The sequence below is a fragment of the Erythrolamprus reginae genome, chromosome 4 (genome assembly GCF_031021105.1).
Source record: "Erythrolamprus reginae isolate rEryReg1 chromosome 4, rEryReg1.hap1, whole genome shotgun sequence".
NCBI classification, from domain to species: domain Eukaryota; kingdom Metazoa; phylum Chordata; class Lepidosauria; order Squamata; family Dipsadidae; genus Erythrolamprus; species Erythrolamprus reginae.
The window spans coordinates 125341290-125359770 of record NC_091953.1 but is presented as its reverse complement, the minus strand read 5'-3'; the positions used below and the strand labels follow the sequence as shown (position 1 = coordinate 125359770).

The following is an 18481-nucleotide window of genomic DNA, read 5'->3' as shown; positions in this document are numbered from 1 at the left end:
CCTTCCCTGCAGCAGGGGCTCACTCTCTTCCCCATCAGAAAAGCAGTCTAGAAAGAAACAAGTCCTTGACTTATGACCGCAATTGAGCCCGTTGTTAAGTGAGTTTCTATGTATATGTAAAACAAAACTAAAAATTGGGGAGTGGGGGAGACAGATAATGAGCTGGAAACAAGTTTGGTAAATTCAAAACTCCATGATGTTTATTTTTCAAATTTATTTTTTTATTAGTTTAATAAAAATGGTTGTGTAGACAGAGACGGCGATACTGTGTGTGTGGTTATCTCTTTGTGGTTTTCTTCCTAGGACGCTGTAGGAGTATGCAAGAAATTCATGGAACGCGATCCCGATGAGTTGAGGTTCAACGCAATTGCTTTAGCAGCTGCCTAAATCACTATTACGCAAGAGGAATTGGCATCTAATGTACTGTAACGAAATTATATTTTACCCACCAAAAATCCACCATGATCAAATTTTGATAACATTGAGGTTTAATTAAATTTCAGATCACCCTTTGCTTCCTGTGACCTTTTCTCCGTGTTTACGCGATGAAAATTTACATAATGAGAAGCTGTTAGGAAGGCCCTGGCTATGATTAACACAAAAATCGTGCAGTTGACTTATGGGAAGAGGAAGTGCTGTGTAGCATAACACACAAGAAGGTGGCACCCCCAGCTCAGTGAAATGACCACCCATCCAAAGTGTTCCGGTTTCTGGTAGAAATTTAGCAATTACAAATAACTCTTATTAAATGCATTATATCATGAATAAAGAAACTCCATTTATTTCTCTGCTCTTCTGGAATTCAAACACATTTCATACACGCACTTATCTGTTGGTCTGTTATCTCCCTTGACCGCATTTCTCACATTCCTTCTCCTTCTCCACTTAACAAGATTTATTTTCCTAAATGCATGATCTCTAAAAACTGCAGCCCTGACTGTTAATCAACACAAAATACTTTTGCTTACTTGAGAGTGGCAAGAAAAGCATCCATTTTTCTCATCGGCAATGTTGAAACTCCACCCTTCTTCCCCACTGACCCCCTGACGTGCCAAATACATCACTACAGTATTTAACCCATTCCTCTCCTTAATATCTTCTTGCAGACCTCTGTTCTCTACGTTTTTGGGCCCTTCTGAATTTAGGGTTAACCCAGTGAGTGTCTGATTCTCCCTCACTAGATCCTGAACTCATAGCCCCATCCTGTGGCTGGCCTCCCACCTGTTCTACTACCTGTAACCCCCCCCCCCACTCATTCATAAACACTATCTGAATCAGAGTCCTCAATATCTTCATCATCCTCCAACTGACCAGGAGTATGTACAACACAAAGAACGTTAATTTTACCCCAAATTGATTACCCTGACTTTGGATAAAGGATAATTTTTGTAAGTCAGGGTTGAAATGAGAGGTCTTTGGTGCTCTTAGAGCATGTAACAATCCAATACTAAAACAACTAAAACAACTAAAAAACCCTTATTTATAAAACCAAACATACATACAAACATACCATGCATAAATTGTAAAGGCCTAGGGGGGAAGAATATCTCAGTTCCCCCATGCCTGATGGCAGAGGTGGGTTTTAAAGAGCTTACGAAAGGCAAGGAGTGTGGGGGCAATTCTAATCTCTGGGGGGAGTTGGTTCCAGAGGACCGGGGCCGCTACAGAGAAGGCTCTTCCCCTGGGTCCCACCAAACGACATTGTTTAGTTGATGGGACCCGGAGAAGGCCCACTCTGTGGGACCTAACTGGTCGCTGGGATTTGTGCGGCAAAAGGCAGTCCTGGAGATAATCTGGTCCGGTGCCATGAAGGGCTTTATAGGTCATAACCAACACTTTGAATTGTGACCAGAAACTGATCGGCAACCAATGCAGACTGCATATTATAAACTTACTTGTTCAGCTTACAAATACATAAACCATCATATGAACACACAGTTCTTACTACAGCATAGTCACAAAGACAAAACAGGAATAGCAGAAAATAGCAGAGAGAGTGAATCACGCTTCTGGCTCCCTCTTGTGGCCTTCTGTAGCACTAGCTCTTAAAGCAATAGCGTTCTAATACATGTAAGCATACATTGTTGGTTTATTTTATATATTGCCAAACCCAACATAGTACTAACAAACAGTTTAGTACTAACAAACAATCCCCTGAGTCGTATGAGATTGGGCGGCATAGATGTCAAATCAAATAAATATCAATGTTAGAAGGGAGTAGGATTTGCAGAAAAGAGGACGAAGAGGAAGACTCTGAGGTCCTTGGTAATTTCTGAGCTTGGTTATTTTCTAGCAGAACTTTCATTACCCCAACTAGGTAACATCATCAATGTTAGAAGGGAGTAGGGTTTGCAGAAAAGAGGAGGAGGAGGAGGAACATTTCTTGAAGACATTTTATTACACTAACTAAAGCAAACACTTCAGAAGAGAAGGATTTAGGGGTCGTGATTTCTGACAGTCTCAAAACAGTGCAGTCAGGCGGTAGCTGAAAGCGAGTAGAATGCTTGGCTGCATAGCTAGAGGTATAACAAACAGGAAGAGGGAGATTATGATCCCGTTATATACAGTGCTGGAGAGGCCACATTTGGAATACTGTGTTCAGTTCACCTACAAAAAGATATTGATAAAATTGAACGGGTCCAAAGACAGGCTAAAAAAATGGTGGAAAGTCTTAAGCAAAAACGTATCAGGAAAGACTTCATGAACGCAATCTGTATAGTCTGGAGGACAGAAGGGAAATGGGGGGACATGATTTAAACATTTAAACATGTTAAAGGGTTAAATAAGGTTCAGGGGGGAAGTGTTTTTAATAGGAAAGTGAACACAACAAGGGGGCACAATCAGGTTAGTTGGGGGAAAGATTAAAAGTAACGTGAGAAAATATTATTTTACTGAAAGAGAAGTAGATGCTTGGAACAAACTTCCAGCAGACGTGGTTGGTAAATCCACAGTAACTGAATGTAAACATGCCTGGGATAAACATATATCCATCCTAAGGTAAAATACAGGAAATAGTATAAGGGCAGACTAGATGGACCATGAGGTCTTTTTCTGCTGTCAGTCTTCTATGTTTCTATGTTTCTGTTATTTGCCGCCCATCTCATATGCAATGATTTTGGGCAACTTAACAACTTAAGAAACATAAAAAAAACATTTAAAATCAGCCATTATAAAAATCACAGCAGATAAAAGCATTAACTACCTCAAAATGCAGTTGACAGAAATGCGAACTAAGGAGATAATGCGAGTAACATTTTAAAATGACTGTAGAGCAGCAAGTTTGATTTTTTTAAAAAGTCAATTAAACGGGTTTAACATGCAGCCTTTTATTTCTGTTGCTAAACAGCCAAATCCTAAAGCAGAGTGGGGAAAGACCAGGATTTTAATCTTAATTCTGGAGAGGGAGAAATGCAACCCAGCAGAGCCAATCTGTTAGCTGTCTTCCAAGACTAGAGAAACCCACAGTTCTTCTCCGTGGTGCCAAGTTCTCAGTATGTAATTCGCCACCACTCTTCTCTAATGTTTTAGTTTTTTTGAGGAGGAGAGGTTCAGGAATGTGTGTGAATTACTCAGGGAGGAGAGCCTCTAGGAAAATAAAAACAGGATATTTGGCTCTTGGTCATTTGGTCACTCAGCAGGCCTTCCAGCCTTCTTTTGGTCACTCAGCAGGCCTTCCAGCCCTCTCTGGCCACAGCAAAATAACTAAAAGAAGCAAGGAGGAGCTACCCCAAAAACGTGTCCTGGGTCCAGTCTTATCTTTCTAGTTCAGCCTATGTCAGGTGTGCTTCCATTCAAAGTCCAGGAAAGAAAAACCACAACTCCATTTGTGAGAGTAGAGTGGTACCTCTACCTAAGAACGCCTCTACTTACAAACATTTCTAGATAAGAAGCGGGTGTTCAAGATTTTTTTGCCTCTACTCAAGAACCATTTTCCACTTACTAACCTGAGCCTCCGAAACTGTAACCGGAAAAGGCAGGGAGAAGCCTCCGTGGGGCATCTCTAGGAATCTCCTGGGAGGAAACAGGGCCAGAAAACGCAGGGAGAAGCCTTCGTGGGGCCTCTCTAGGAATCTGGGAGGAAACAGGGACAGAAAAGGTACAGAGAAGCTTCCGTGGGGCCTCTCTAGGAATCTTCTGGCAGGAAACAGGGCCAGAAAAGGTGGGAAGAAGCCTCCGTGGGGCCTCTAGGAATCTTCTGGGAGAAAACAGGGCCGGAAAAGATGGGGAGAAGCCTCCGTGGGGCCTCTAGGAATCTCCACGGAGGAAACAGGGCTGAAAAAGGCAGGGAGAAGCCTCCATGGGGCCTCTCTGGGAATCTTCTGGCAGGAAACAGGGCCAGAAAAGGCAGGAAGAAGCCTCCATGATGCCTATCTAGGAATCTCCTGGGAGGAAACAGGGCTGGAAAAGATGGGGAGAAGCCTCCGTGAGGCCTCTCTAGGAATATCCGGGGAGGAAACAGGGCCAGAAAAGGCAAAGAGAAGCCTCCATGGGGGCTCTCTAGGAATCTCCGGGGAGGAAACAGGGCCGGAAAAGGTGGGGAGAAGCCTTCGTGGGGCCTCTCTAGGAATCTCCGGGGAGGAAACAGGGCCGGAAAAGGCAGGGAGAAGCCTCCGTGGGTCCTCTCTAGGAATGTCCCTGGAGAAAACAGAGCCAGAAAAGGCGGGGAGAAGCCTCTGTGTGTCCTCTCTAGGAATCTCCGGGGAGGAAACGGGGCCGGAAAAGGCAGGGAGAAGCCTCTGTGGGTCCTCTCTAGAAATCTCCGGGGAGAAAACAGGGCCGGAAAAGGTGGGGAGAAGCCTCCGTGGGGGCTCTCTAGGAATCTCCGGGGAGGAAACAGGGCCGGAAAAGGCGGGGAGAAGCCTTCGTGGGGCCTCTCTAGGAATCTCCGGGGAGGAAACGGGGCCGGAAAAGGCAGGGAGAATCCTCCTTGGGGGCTCTCTAGGAATCTCCGGGGAGGAAACAGGGCCGGAAAAGGCAGGGAGAAGCCTCTGTGGGTCCTCTCTAGAAATCTCCGGGGAGAAAACAGGGCCGGAAAAGGCGGGGAGAAGCCCCCGTGGGGCCTCTCTAGGAATCTCCAGGGAGGAAACAGGGCCTCCACCCTCCCTGTGGTTTCCCCAATCACATGCATTATTTGCTTTTACATTAATTCCTGTGGGAAAAATGGCTTCTACTTACAAACTTTTCTACTTAAGAACCTGGTCACAGAACGAATTAAGTTTGTAAGTAGAGGTATCACTGTACTTTTGCTAGACAATAAGTGATAGCAACCAAAGGAAAGCAAGTTCTGAGGCAAAAGGCGCGCAAGATGCATATTCAGTGGTGGGCAGTAGGCAATGTGCCCAGGTTCGCGGCTCTTGTAGAAAATTCCAGAATGCGTGCGCAGTTGCGTGCCCCTGACCCACCTCCATGCGCGATTTGGCTTCTGAGCATGGGGAGCAAGCCAAATCTCACACAAAGATGTGTGTGAGAGCAAGATTTCGGCAATTTTTGGTGATTTTTTGCTTCTGCGGAAGCAAAAATGTCGGTGAAAAAGGCCAATATCTCACTCTCGCGCATGTCCTCACGCATGACTTGGCTTGCTGTGCATGCGGAAAAACCAAATCTTGCGCTGGTGGGCACGCATTCAACCGATGGCCACACGTGCGCCCACAATGGCCTCCGAAGGCGCTCCAGTAGGAAGTAAGTCAGGCGGCCCATCGTTGTGCATATACGAAGGAACCCCAAACCCTTCCAAGTAACCCCGCTACCAATCCCAATGTCCCAAGGTGTCAGGTGGGCACGCCGTCCGTTAGGTCTTCCACATCTGGGCTGCCGATGCCATTGACCTTGAGTAGGCTGTAAACAAGTTCATAAGGCCTATCTGTGCCAGACAATTTATTTTATTTGTTTATTTACTGCTCAAATATGTATGCAAAGATATAACAATGTTTATATAGATGATACTAGTAAGAGAGAAACATTAAGACGGGACAGAAGCACTTATGGCGCACTTATGCACGCCCCTTACTGACCTCTTAGAAATCGGGAGAGGTCAACAGTAGATAGTCTAAGGGTAAAGTTTTGGGGGTTAGGTGATGATACTACAGAGTCAAGTAGTGAATTCCATGCATCAACTACTCCGTATTTCCTGCAGTCGAGTTCGGAGCGGTTTGCTTTAAGTTTGTATCTGTTGTGTGCTCGTGTGTTGTCGCGGTTGAAGCTGAAGTAGTCGTTGACAGGAAGGACGTTGTAGCAGAGGATTTTATGGGCTTTGCTTAGGTCGTGTTTAAGGCGACGTAGTTCTAAGCTTTCTAAACCTAGGATTGTAAGTCTAGTTGCTTAGGGTATTCTGTTGGGAGTGGAGAAATGGAAGGCTCTTCTAGGCGAGGAGAGTGGGGGCAGGTGCAAATCTCTAGGGAGAGCTGATTCCAGAGGGCCGGCCCCCCCACAGAGAAGGCTCTTCCCCTAGGTCCCGCCAAATGACATTGTCTAGTTGACGGGACCTGGAGAAGGCCGACTCTGTAGATGGCTAGATGAAAATGAGTCCTTTTTAAAAAAATGAGTTTTCAGAAGTTTGGAGGCATCGGTGGAATTCATTTGTCTGCAGTTACATTTGTGGACTATCCAGCTAGTGGGGAGAGAGAAGCAGGGTGTGTGTTGGGGAAGGGGAGTGTGTGTTAGCTGAAACATTTGTGTTGACATCTCTGAATAGGGCAGGATGCCTGTTCCCAGCATCATCAAAAGAGGCTGCGAAGCTCCACGCTGACATCTCCCTTCCAGGAGAACAATAGCTGCCATTGATGTGGACACAGTCAACAAATGCTTTCCGTTCCCCCACGGGACTGCACAAAGGCCCCCTTCTCACATGTGGGGACAATGCCGCCATCTCTTGAGTCTGTGGGGTGAGATTGAAGCATCTCGGCTGACATGAATAGAGTAGCAAGCCCTACCTACCTTTCCTTCACACCAACAGCCCCCACCCTCCTTGTCTTTCGCAAATTACTCAAGACCCACCTTTATCACCAGGCATGGGGGAATTGAGACATCCTCCCCAGGCTTCTATATTTTATGTTTGGTATGTATGTGTTGTATGGTTTTAATTGCTGGGGTTTTAGATATGTTTTATTTTTTAAATATTAGATTTGTTTCACTGTTATATTGTTTCTACTATTGTTGTCTTCGGAGAGGGGCGGCATACAAATCTAATTAATAATAATAATAATAATAATAATAATAATAATAATAATAACAACAACAACAACAACCACTGGAACTTGTGCCGGAACTACCATTTACCAGTGGCAAAGAACTGGTTGGATCATAAGCCCGAAAAAGTGGTCAAAAGTGAGCAAGCAAAACTACTGTGGGACTTCCGACTTCAGACTGACCGAATTCTGAAGCATAACACACCAGACATTGTGATCGTGGAGAAAAAGAAAGTATGGATCATCGACATCGCAATCCCAGGAGACAGCAGAATTGAGGAGAAGCAGCTAGAGAAATTAGTGAAATACGAAGATCTAAAAATCGAGCTGCAACGACTCTGGCATAAGCCAGTGAAAGTGGTCCCAGTGGTACTTGGCACGCTGGGCGTAGTACCAAAGGATCTCAGCGGACATTTGAAAACCATCGGAATTGACAAAATCTCCATCTGTCAATTGCAAAAGGCCACTTTACTGGGATCGGCAAACATAATTCGCCGTTACATCACGCAGTCCTAGGTGCTTGGGAAGTGCCCGACTGGTGATGAAATACAAAATCCAGCATAGTGATCTCGTTTGCTGTGTTGTACTGATAATAATAATAATAATAATAACAGCGAAACTGCTTTCCAGGACGGGTGTAACCTTGGTCTAACTCTAAAATGCGCAGCGATGAAGTCCGTGCCCAAGTAGCTGCGCCTGAAATTGCATTCTGCAACTTTTAATGGCATTATAATTCCTGCCTCCCCTTAACGTGATCCTTAGGCCAACTTGTAAACCCTTTGTAGTGAGGAAATGATGCGTGAAATAAAGGAATAGGCTCCTGATCGGAATCTTGAAATGCAGAAACCGTCTGGAATGCTCTAAATAATTGGGGAGTACCAAAGAAAGCACTCTTTTGTTGTTGTTGTTGCTTTTGGGTTGGTGGAGGAAAAACCTGTCGTTTTAAAATACAAGCAGTCCTCGACTTATGACCACAACAGCCCAACCTTTTTGTGAGGCAATGCAAAAATGGGCAACAAGAAAGATGCAAAAAAAAAAAAAAGGGCAACAAGAATGATCAAGGAAATGGAGCACCTCCCTTATGAAACTAGGTTGCAACGCCTTGGTCTCTTCAGCCTTGAAAGACGGCGTTTAAGGGGTGACTTGATCAAAGGGTATAAAATCATGCATGTGATAGAAAAGGTAGATAGAGAAAAAATATTTTCTCTATCACACAATTCTAGGACAAGGGGGCACTCCCTAAAGCTCATAGGTAAGAAAGTGAGGACAAATCAAGGGAAATATTTCTTCTTCCAGAGGGTCGTTGGTTTATGGAATTCACTTCCACAAGAAGTTGTGACAGCTGTCAGCCTTGATAGCTTCAAGGCAGGATTAGACAGATTCATGGAAGCCAAGTGTATTGGTGATTATTGAAAAGGATGAAACGTATGTCCAAATGCCGCCTCTATGTTGGTTGGGGCAGACAGGATTCCCTTGGGTACCATTTGTTGGGGGTCAAGGGAAAGGGAGGGTTTTGCCTTCTCTTTCTGCTCAAGATCCCCATGGACAATTGGTAAGCCACTGTGTGACACCGAATCCTCCATTCGAAACAGAATACCCTACGAAAATAGACTAACAATTCTGGGTCTAGAAAGCTTAGAACTACGACGCCTAAAACACGATCTAAGTATTGCCCACAAGATCATATGCTGCAATGTCCTGCCTGTCAATGACTACTTCAGCTTCAACTGCAAGAACACAAGAGCACGCAACAGATTCAAACTTAATGTTAACCGCTCCAAACTTGACTGTAAAAAATATGACTTTAACAATCGAGTTGTCGAAGCGTGGAACTCATTACTGGAGTCAATAGTCTCAACCCCTAACCCCCAACATTTTTCCCTTAGACTATCCACAATTGACCTCTCCAGGTTCCTAAGAGGTCAGTAAAGGGCGTGCTTAAGTGCACCAGTGTGCCTTTCGTCCCCTGTCCAATTGTCTCTCCTTTATCTCATATATCTTTTCTTCCTTTCATATATCTTCTCCTCTATTTTTATATATTTTCTTCTATCCTTTTCTTTATATATATTACTACATGTCTATTCTCTTCATTATGTATTGTGTATTGGATAAATATATAAATAAGTAAGTAAGTAAATAAATAAATAAATAAGGAAGGAAAGAAAGAAAGAAAGGAAGGAAGGAAGGAAGAGAGAGAGAGAAAGAAAGAGTGAGAGAAAGAAAGAAAAAGAAAGAAAGAAAGAAAGAAAGAAAGAAAAAGAAAGAATGAATGAATACTGGACTCGATGGGCTTTGGTCCAATTCAGCATGGCTCTTCTTATTTTCTTAGACATTTGTTTAGTGTGTTTGGCCCCGTTTTAAGAAGTTAAATCACTGCAGGTGTTAAATTAGTAACACAGTTGTTTAAGGGCATCTTCTCCATTGACTTTGCTTGTGAGATCACATAACTGCGGGATACTGCAAAGTCGGAGTCTGTCGCCAAGCATCCGAATTTTGATGGTATGAACAGAGGGATGCTGCAATGGTTGTGTGAAAACTTCATAAGTCGAGAATTGGTACAAATTTAGAAATGTAGGGCATTTAGAAGTGATGAAAATGATAGAATTAAAAACAACGAATGATGAGTAAAAATATAAATCGAGGAGAGGGAGGAATAGGCCTAAAATTAAGGGATAATGAATATGTCTGGAAGATTAGCTACAGCAAAAATTCAGATGTGTCCTATACTCTGAATGCAGCTTTTTTCGAAGCTTTTTTTCCCTCCAGCCCTAACTAAGTGCTAATGATCTTCCTAGCTCTTATCTTGCAGGTTCTTTCATTGTTACTCTCTGCGAAGAATGTTTTCCAAGCCCTAAGTCTTTGCAGGGTTTTTTCCATTGCTCTACTTGCTCAGAATTTTTCTTTCCAGACCTAACCAGGTTCTAACAATGTTTCCAACTCTTGCTGGCTTGCAAGCTCTTTCATTGTTACTCTCTTCAAAAAAGGTGTTTTTTTTTTAAAGCCCTAACCAGGGGATAAAATAATGTGCTGAAGCTGACCAAACTAAGGATGCTAGTCAAAAGAATATCTGGTAAGCAGATTCTTTCCCCTAGTTTCCTCCCCAAAAACTAAGGTGCATCTTTGGTTTGTCTTATACTCCCAAAAATATGGTATGTATGGATGTTTGTGTAAGTTTGGTGAAAAAAATAAAGTTTTATTTAAAAAAACCAACCCCCTTTTTTTTCAGTGCCGTTGTAACTTTAAACAGTCACTAAATGAATTGTCATAAGTCGAGAACTATCTGTAGCTGTTCCTGGGATTGCATTCTGCAACTTAATAGCATCATCATTCCTATTTCCATGTTATAAATCTTCTGCAGATATGAATTGAAATGATGCATTGAAATAATAGGAGAGGCGCCTGAACAGAATTTTGACCTGCAAAAAACCCGACTTTGAATCCTCTAGATAATTGGAGTTTTTCAAAGAAACTTTTTTAATTTTTTGGGGGGAAGAACAATGCTTCCAGGGCTATAAAATAATAAACATGCACAAGGTTCCTCTCTATAAATACATTTGCGGTAGAGATGTTGGATGGAACGCCCTGTGCCTACGCTATTAATCTACGCTGCGACCTAACAGGAATATTTTAATGCTTGCATTGCAAGCTAATATTATTGAGTAAATCACAACAGGCCAAAGTCTGTTTCCTAAACTATGATGGTTGGAATCTTGGGGACATCAGCCAAAGCAAATCTGGACTTTGTGGTTCCAAGGTCAGCTAAGAGGGCTGCTGGGGTTTTGTTATCCCTTCGGTAAGCGCATTCCTAGCTTTCTTGGAATTCATCTTCAGGCAGGAAGTGGCTTGTGGTGTGTAGATGTGGTGCAGAATAAATTGCATCTCTAACCCGCAAATCTGTGTTCCAGATTTGCCTCTGGAAGAAAACTTGAGCCCACAGCTGGATGGCACAAGGGAAATGGGGGTTGGTGGTGTTTGTAAAGCTCCATTCAAGAGCCCGATTGGTCTACCGGTGATCGCACTGAACTAGGAACCAGGAGATGTGAGTTCTAGTCCCACTTTAGACATGAAACTCAGCTAGGTGATCTTTTCGCTGAAAAAACTCACATGGCTTATCAGCGTGATTGGGGTGTAATGTGTTTAAGTGTCGCCTTTTTATTTTTATTTATTTTATTTTATTTATTTATTTATTCCAATGCACAATGATATACAATGAAGGTTATAGAGGTTATACTCAAGTAAAATATATTAGAGAAAGAATAGAAGTGAAAATTTAGGAATAGAATATATCAATTAGAGCAGAGGTCCCCAACCGCCGGTCCGCAGACCGGGACCGGGCTGTTGGGGTTTTCCAGCCGGTCCGCGGCGCCGCTGCCCTCCCGGCAGAGGACATTATGCAGGACAGGGTGGGGCGTCGGGCAGGGCGGGGAGAATCAGGAGGCTCCTTTGGCGGCTGGGGGCTGCCTGGCTTTGAGTTTTTGGCTGGGGGGGGACTTAGGAAGGTCCTACTTCTCCCCCCCCCAGCCAAAAACTCAAAGCCTATCTGCTGGATACGGGCGATGAGTGGGACGAGCGGCGCCGAAGCCGGTGGCTGTGGCAGCTGCTGCAAGAGGCTTCCGCGCCGCTCTGTCCCACTCATCGCCCGTATCCAGCAGATAGGCTTTGAGTTTTTGGCTGGGGGGGGAGAAGTAGGACCTTCCTAACTCCCCCCCAGCCAAAAACTCAAAGCCAGGCAGCCCCCAGCCGCGAGGTGCCCCTCCCCTTCCCTTTCACACGCAGCTTCGGCCCCCCTGAGCGTGTGCAGAGCGCCCCCAGCGCCGCCCCAGCTGAGAGACCCCTGCCCTCCTTTTTCCCGACCGGACGGAGCCTGCCGGGGGGGGTCCCACGCGGGGCGCCCCCTCCCCTCCCATGGAGCCCTGCCCTGTTTGGTGCCCGCTGGCCGGGCAACGGCCTCCCTCCCTCCCTGCCTCGTGTTTGCAGAGCTCCGCCGGGTAAAGTTTGGACGCCTTCTGGGCGCACGCACACATCCACACCTCCACCCCCCCGGGAGGAATTCGCCCCCTGCCCAGAATTGGCCAGCCCAGCAACGCTGCCCTGCTCCCTTCGGAGGTGCGGAGAGGGCGGGGAGAGGAATTTAACCCCGAAAGTGGCCGGGGTTGCGCAGAAATTCCCCCAACCTTTGCTGGTTTCGGGCCAGGGAAGAGGGGGCCGTGTTTACCTGGCTGATTCGGGGATGAGAGACCACCAGGAGCTCCGCAAGGCTGCGTGACTTGGATTGGCAAGTCCGAAAAAGACCCCCGGGATGGGTGAGTGGAGGGAGAGGGAGAAAGAGAGAGGGAGAGAGGGGGAGAAAGAGAGAGAAAGAGATAGCAAGAGAGGGAGAGAGAGAAAGAGAGAGGGAGAGAGGGGGGAGAGAGAGAGAAAGAGAGGGAGAGGGAGAAAGAGAGAGGGAGAGAGGGGGGAGAAAGAGAGAGAAAGAGATAGCAAGAGAGGGAGAGAGAGAAAGAGAGAGAGAGGGGGAGAGAGAAAGAGAGGGAGAGGGAGAAGGAGAGAGGGAGAGAGGGGGGAGAAAGAGAGAGAAAGAGATAGCAAGAGAGAGAAAGAGAGAGGGAGAGAGGGGGGAGAGAGAGAAAGAGAGGGAGAGGGAGAAAGAGAGAGGGAGAGAGGGGGGAGAAAGAGAGAGAAAGAGATAGCAAGAGAGGGAGAGAGAGAAAGAGAGAGAGGGGGGGAGAGAGAAAGAGAGGGAGAGGGAGAAGGAGAGAGGGAGAGAGGGGGGAGAAAGAGATAGCAAGAGAGGGAGAGAGAGAAAGAGAGAGGGAGAGAGGGGGGAGAGAAAGAGATAGCAAGAGAGGGAGAGAGAGAAAGAGAGAGGGAGAGGGGGGAGAGATAGCAAGAGAGGGAGAGAGGGAAAGAGGGGGGAGAGAGGGGGGAGAGAAAGAGAGAGGGAGAGAGAAAGAGGAGATAAAGGAAGAGGAGAGAGAGAAAGGAAGAGAGAGAAAGAAAGAGGGATAGAAAGAGAGTGAGAGATGCTCAGTGAGCCTTTCTTTGAAGTTGCCTTTCTTTCTTTCTCTCTTTCTTTTGCTCTCTTGCTCTCTTGCTCTTTCATTCTTTTTTCTCTCTCTTGCTTTCTTTCTTTCTCTTGCTTTCTCTCCTTCCTTCCCTCCTTCCATTTCTTTCATTCCCCCTCTCTATTTTTATTTCTCTTTCATTCTCTTTCTTTCTTGCTTGCTTTCTTTCTTGCTCTTTTTCTTTCTCTCTTTTACCTTCCCTTCCTCTATTTCTTCTTTTCTTTCTCCTTCCTACCTTCTTCCCTCCTTCCCTTCCTTCAGTCTTTCCTCTCTTACTCTCCCCTTTCATAAGTTTCCTTGCTTCCTTCCTCTGTTCCTGTCCCTTCCCCCTTTCTTTCTTTCTTTCTTTCTTTCTTTCTTTCTTTCTTTCTTTCTTTCCTTCCTTCCTTCCTTTCCTCCCTCCATTTCTTGCTTTCCTTTTCCTTCCTCCCTTCTTTCCTCCCTCATTCCCTTCTTTCACTCCTTCTTCTCTTACTCTCCCCTTTCACCCCTCCCCAAAGAAGGTAAATTTCATACATAATTGGTATGTCGCAAAATAAAGTAGTTTTAAAATGGCGGGGAGGGCCCCCCCAGACACTTAGGCTGTATGGGGCCCCAAAATTCCTGATGGCGGCCCTGGCTCCACCCCTCCATAACCTCACCCCCATATGACCAAAGCCCCCCCCCCCCACCGGGCCATGGAAAACTGGTCTAGCTTAAAGCCGGTCCCTGGTGCAAAAAAGGTTGGGGACCTCTGAATTAGAGAATAGAAGGATATTATGAGAGTAGTATAAGAAGAATAGAATAGAAGAATAGTAGATACGATATAGGAGATATAGGAGAGACAATAGGACAGGAGACGGGGGGCACGCTAGTGCACTTAATTTATTTGGCTTCATGCTGTCCGCTGCCAACATTTTTAGACCCAGTAAACATACCGATCTTTCCTCATCTCCCACCATAGTCACAGTGAAGCCAAACGCGATATACGTTTCGCCATATTTTCTCATCTTAGCTTTCAGGAGACTTAGGCTTGTCTCATTATCTCTGTCTCAACAGAATATCTTACATAATCAGACTTGAAATCCTAGAAATCCTAGAATTTAGAAAGCTTAGAACTATGTTGCCTTCGACATGACCTAAGCATAGCTCATAAAACCAACTGCATCGTTCCTGTCAACGACTACTTCAGCTTCAACCATAACAATACATGAGCACACACACTTCCCTCCTGAACCTTATTTAATATGTTAAAGGGTTAAATAAGGTTCAGGAGGGAAGTGTTTTTAATAGGAAAGTGAACACAAGAACAAGGGGGCACAATCTGAAGTTAGTTGGGGGAAAGATCAAAAGCAACGTGAGAAAATATTATTTCACTGAAAGAGTAGTAGATCCTTGGAAAAAACTTCCAGCAGACGTGGTTGGTAAATCCACAGTAACTGAATTTAAACATGCCTGGGATAAGCATATATCCATTGTAAGATAAAATACAGGAAATAGTATAAGACCATGAGGTCTTTTTCTGCCGTCAGTCTTCTATGTTTCTAAAGTAAACTGCTCCAAAGTTGACTGAAAGAAATTTGACTTTAATAACCAAGTAGTTAATGCCTGGAACTCACTACCTGACTCTATAGTTTGTCACCAAACTTCCAAAACTTTACCCTTAGACTATCCACTGTTGACCTCACCTGATTCCTAAGAGGTCAGTAAGGGGCGTGCATAAGTGCACAAGCATGCCTACCACCCCCATATTTCTTTCATTCAGATCTAGGATGTGCTATTTGAGTGTTCCCTTTATTTTTTTGAGCAGTAAATAAATAAAATAAATAAAAAAATCAAGGAACCAGGATTCTGTTTTAAAAGTAATGAAGGATCATACTAAGGTACTACAGAAGGAAGGGCAATATAAACACTATTAAGTATTCAATAAATCAGTGTTTCCCAACCTGGCTGGGGAATTCTGGGAGTTGAAGTCCAGATATCTTGAAGTTGGCAAGTTTGGGAAACACTGCAATAAATAATGCATAAACTTACTCCCCCCACTGCGTCCATGCACCCCATCGGGGCAGCAGCCCATGACTACCACCGTCCCGCCGGCAGAGGGCGCGCTCTCGGCGGACAGCAGGAGAAGCGGTTGCCTCGCCCTCACCTGCCGCCAGGTGGAAGCAGCCGCGGGACGGAGGACGGGACGGGGCGGGGCCGGCGAGGCAAGCGCGCAGGCAGCCTGGCTCGGGCTCACTCGGCGCTGCCGGCTCGGCTCTAAGCGCAGCACAGCGCTGGCTGGGACGCCGAAGGCTGCCTGCTCCTTGCAACCGCCGTCGAGGCTAGACGGACGGGGTGAGGGGGTCCGGCCACCGCCGCTTCCCCGGCTTGCGGCTCGCTAGTCCGACTTTCCCCCCTTTTTGGAGGGTCCCCCGCGCGCGCCCTGGCAGCTCCGCTCTCTCCGCCTCTCCACCTCACCGACTCGGCCATGGACGGCAGCGAAGACGGCGGCGCCGCTTTCGTCGAAGCCCGCCGGTGGGTCGAGGTAAGACGCCGCCGGTGGGGAAGGAAAGAACCGAGGAGAAGCTTCCAGGCGCGCAGCCTGGCGGCGCAAAGCAACGGGGCCACTTAGGAGCTTCCGAGCCCGCGGTTGACGGGGAGCGGAGGGTGGGATGGCTGACCTCGGCGTGTCCCTGCCGTCCCCGGTTCCCCGCTTTCCAGCCCCGAGAGACCTTGAGCGGCGTCCGTGTGAGGAGTTGCTCCCTTTTCGTAGGAATCCTGGGTTCTATTCGCCTTCCCTTTCGCGCGTCCCGTCGTTTGGCTGCCTCCTGTCCCGGAGCAACCTATGAGTAGCTCCGCGCAGACAGCCTTGTTCTTTCTTTCTTTCTTTCTTTCTTTCTTTCTTTCTTTCTTTCTTTCTTTCTTTCTTTCTTTCTTTCTTTCTTTCCTTCCTCCCTCTCTCCCTCCTTTCTTTCTTTCCTTCCTTCCTTTTTTCTTTCTTCCTTTCTTTCCTCCCTCTCTCCCTCTCTTTCTTTCTTTCCTCCCTCCCTCTCTCTCTCCCTCCTTTCTTTCTTTCTTTGCTCCCTCCCTCTCTCCCTTTCTTTCCTTCCTCCCTCCCTCTCTCCCTCCTTCCTTCCTTCCTTTCTTTCCTCCCTCCCTCCCTCTCTCCCGCTCTTTCTTTCTTTCTTTCTTTCTTTCTTTCTTTCTGTCGTCTGTCTATCTATCTATCATTTATATCTATATATCTCTATCATTTACCTACCTACCTACCTACCTATCATCTAGCTAGCTAGCTAGCTAGCTAGCTAGCTAGCTATCATAGATAGGATAGTAGTAGTTTGCATAAACATAACATAAGTAAAAAGTAGGGATAAAAGAGGACAGTAGGACAGTAGCAGGGATGGTAGGCACAGTGGTGTATTTATGCACGCCCCTTACAGACCTCTTAGAAACAGGGAGAGGTCGACTGTAGACAGTCTAAGGTTAAAGTTTTTGGCGTTGGGGAAAGAAACCACAGAGTCGGGTAGTGCATTCCAGGCATTGATCACTCTGTACCTGAAGTCGTATTTTCTGCAGTCGAGTTTGGGGCAGTTTTACATTGAGTTGGAATCTCTTCAGAGGCGATGTAGTTGTAAATTGTCTAATCCCAGTATTTCAAGTTTTCAAGTATTTCAGGTTTCAAGCCTTGCCTGGTTCAGGATAGGACGACAGGGTGGGTGGGAGGAGGCCATGGGTGGCTTTTCCCCCTTGGGGTCCCTTGTTGAAAAGAGGGGTGAGCAGTGAGCTTTGCGCTCCCTCCCGAAAAACATCTTGTAGTGTGCCAGAGCCCCCACCCTAAACTTTTGACTCAAGTCTGGTGTACCCTAGTGCAACCCTGAAGACCCCTGTTCTCAGAGATCAGGCAATATAGGCAGGAGTGTCTTTACCACCTTGGGATGCCACAAAACCTATAAAGGGGGGTCTTCAACCATGGCAACTTTAAGACTTGTGGAATTCAATTTCCAGAATTCCTCAGCCAGCTTTTTAGGGAAACAATAACAACCTTGGAGGTCTTCTAGTCCAACTCCCTACACCACTTCAGACAAATGGTTATCCAACATCTTCTTAAACACTTCCAGTGTTGGAGCATTCATAATTTCTGGAGGCAAGCTGTTCCACAGATTAATTGTTCTAATTTTCTCCTTAGTTCTAAGTTGCTTCTCTCCTTGAGTAGTTTTTACTCGTTGCTTCTTGTCCTACCCTCAAGTGCTTTGGAGAATAGCCTGACTCCCTCTTCTTTGTGGTAACCCCTAAGATAGTGAAACACTACTATCAGTTTTGAAGTCCACAGGTCTTAAAGTTGCCAACATTGGAGACCCCTTGCTATAAAGGATGCTCAGAAGGAGGGTGATGTTTATGTGCCTCCAGCACAATTGTTCTGAAAGGCTCATTTTTTTAAAAAAGAAAATATAATCTTTATTGAAGATAAATAGTGGCTCTTTTCTGGAATTTTAAGTACAGCTCTTGTTCCTTAGCCGAGCTCTCAACACAAAAGTTTGTATTTGTGGTCCCTGGCTGGGAAGTGCAGATCCAGGCTTCCTAAGTCAGTGTTTCCCAACCGTAGCAACTTGGAGATATTTGGACCTTAACTCCCAGAATTCAACTTCTGTGAGTTGAAGTCCAGATATCTTCAAGTTGTCAAGGTTGGGAAACACTGTCCTAAATTGCTGCTGCTGCTACCACCACAGGTGTGCTGGGAACCAGACGGCACCATTAAATTCCAATCACGGCCAGTATTTCCAAGAGGAAATAGCCGCTTCCTGGATAATGTTTTGGCCTGAGGTGAAAACTTTCCTTGACAAAGGAAGGCATTTCCCAAGGCTGCTGAGAAGGGAAATCCCATCCTTCTGTTCTTAAACTGCCTCTGGATTCCTGAGAGAGGCTTCTGGGAGCCGACTTTTTCTTAAATGGCTCTCCTGTAATCTAAGATCTGTTGGGACTGCAGCTAACAATGTAGGGAAACAGGAGAGAATCAGAAAAGAGCTAAAAGGGAACTTGGAGGTCTTCTATTTATTTACAGTGATCCCCCGTTTATTGCGTCCCCAACCATTGCGAACAGGGTACTTCGCTATTTTTCAACCCGGAAGTCAAAATACCATCTATGCATGCGTGTATGGGCACGCATGCGTAGATGGCAACCGGGAGATCAGCTGCTGGGCGGCTTCCCTGAGTCTTCCCCCTCTTGCTGGCGTCAGCGAGGAGTTTCCCCACCGCCCACGCAAACTCCTCGCT

At 45.9% G+C, this 18481-nt stretch overlaps 2 protein-coding genes across 10 annotated transcripts in view; both read left to right on the top strand.

Moving 5' to 3' along the window:
• UCHL3 (ubiquitin C-terminal hydrolase L3) overlaps nt 1-509 on the top strand; it is a 37601-nt gene extending 37092 nt beyond the window's left edge. For both annotated transcript variants that reach the window (XM_070751349.1, XM_070751348.1), the window contains exon 9: nt 304-509. In XM_070751349.1, the coding sequence (XP_070607450.1) occupies nt 304-387 (84 nt within the window). In that variant the 3' untranslated portion in view covers nt 388-509. The remainder of the gene's footprint in view (nt 1-303) is intronic.
• A 14892-nt stretch (nt 510-15401) lies between these two features.
• Nucleotides 15402-18481, top strand: part of LMO7 (LIM domain 7) — a 221647-nt gene continuing 218567 nt past the window's right edge. For all 8 annotated transcript variants that reach the window (XM_070751347.1, XM_070751345.1, XM_070751344.1 and 5 more), the window contains exon 1: nt 15402-15755. In XM_070751347.1, coding sequence (XP_070607448.1) covers nt 15699-15755 — 57 coding nt within the window. In that variant the 5' untranslated portion in view covers nt 15402-15698. The remainder of the gene's footprint in view (nt 15756-18481) is intronic.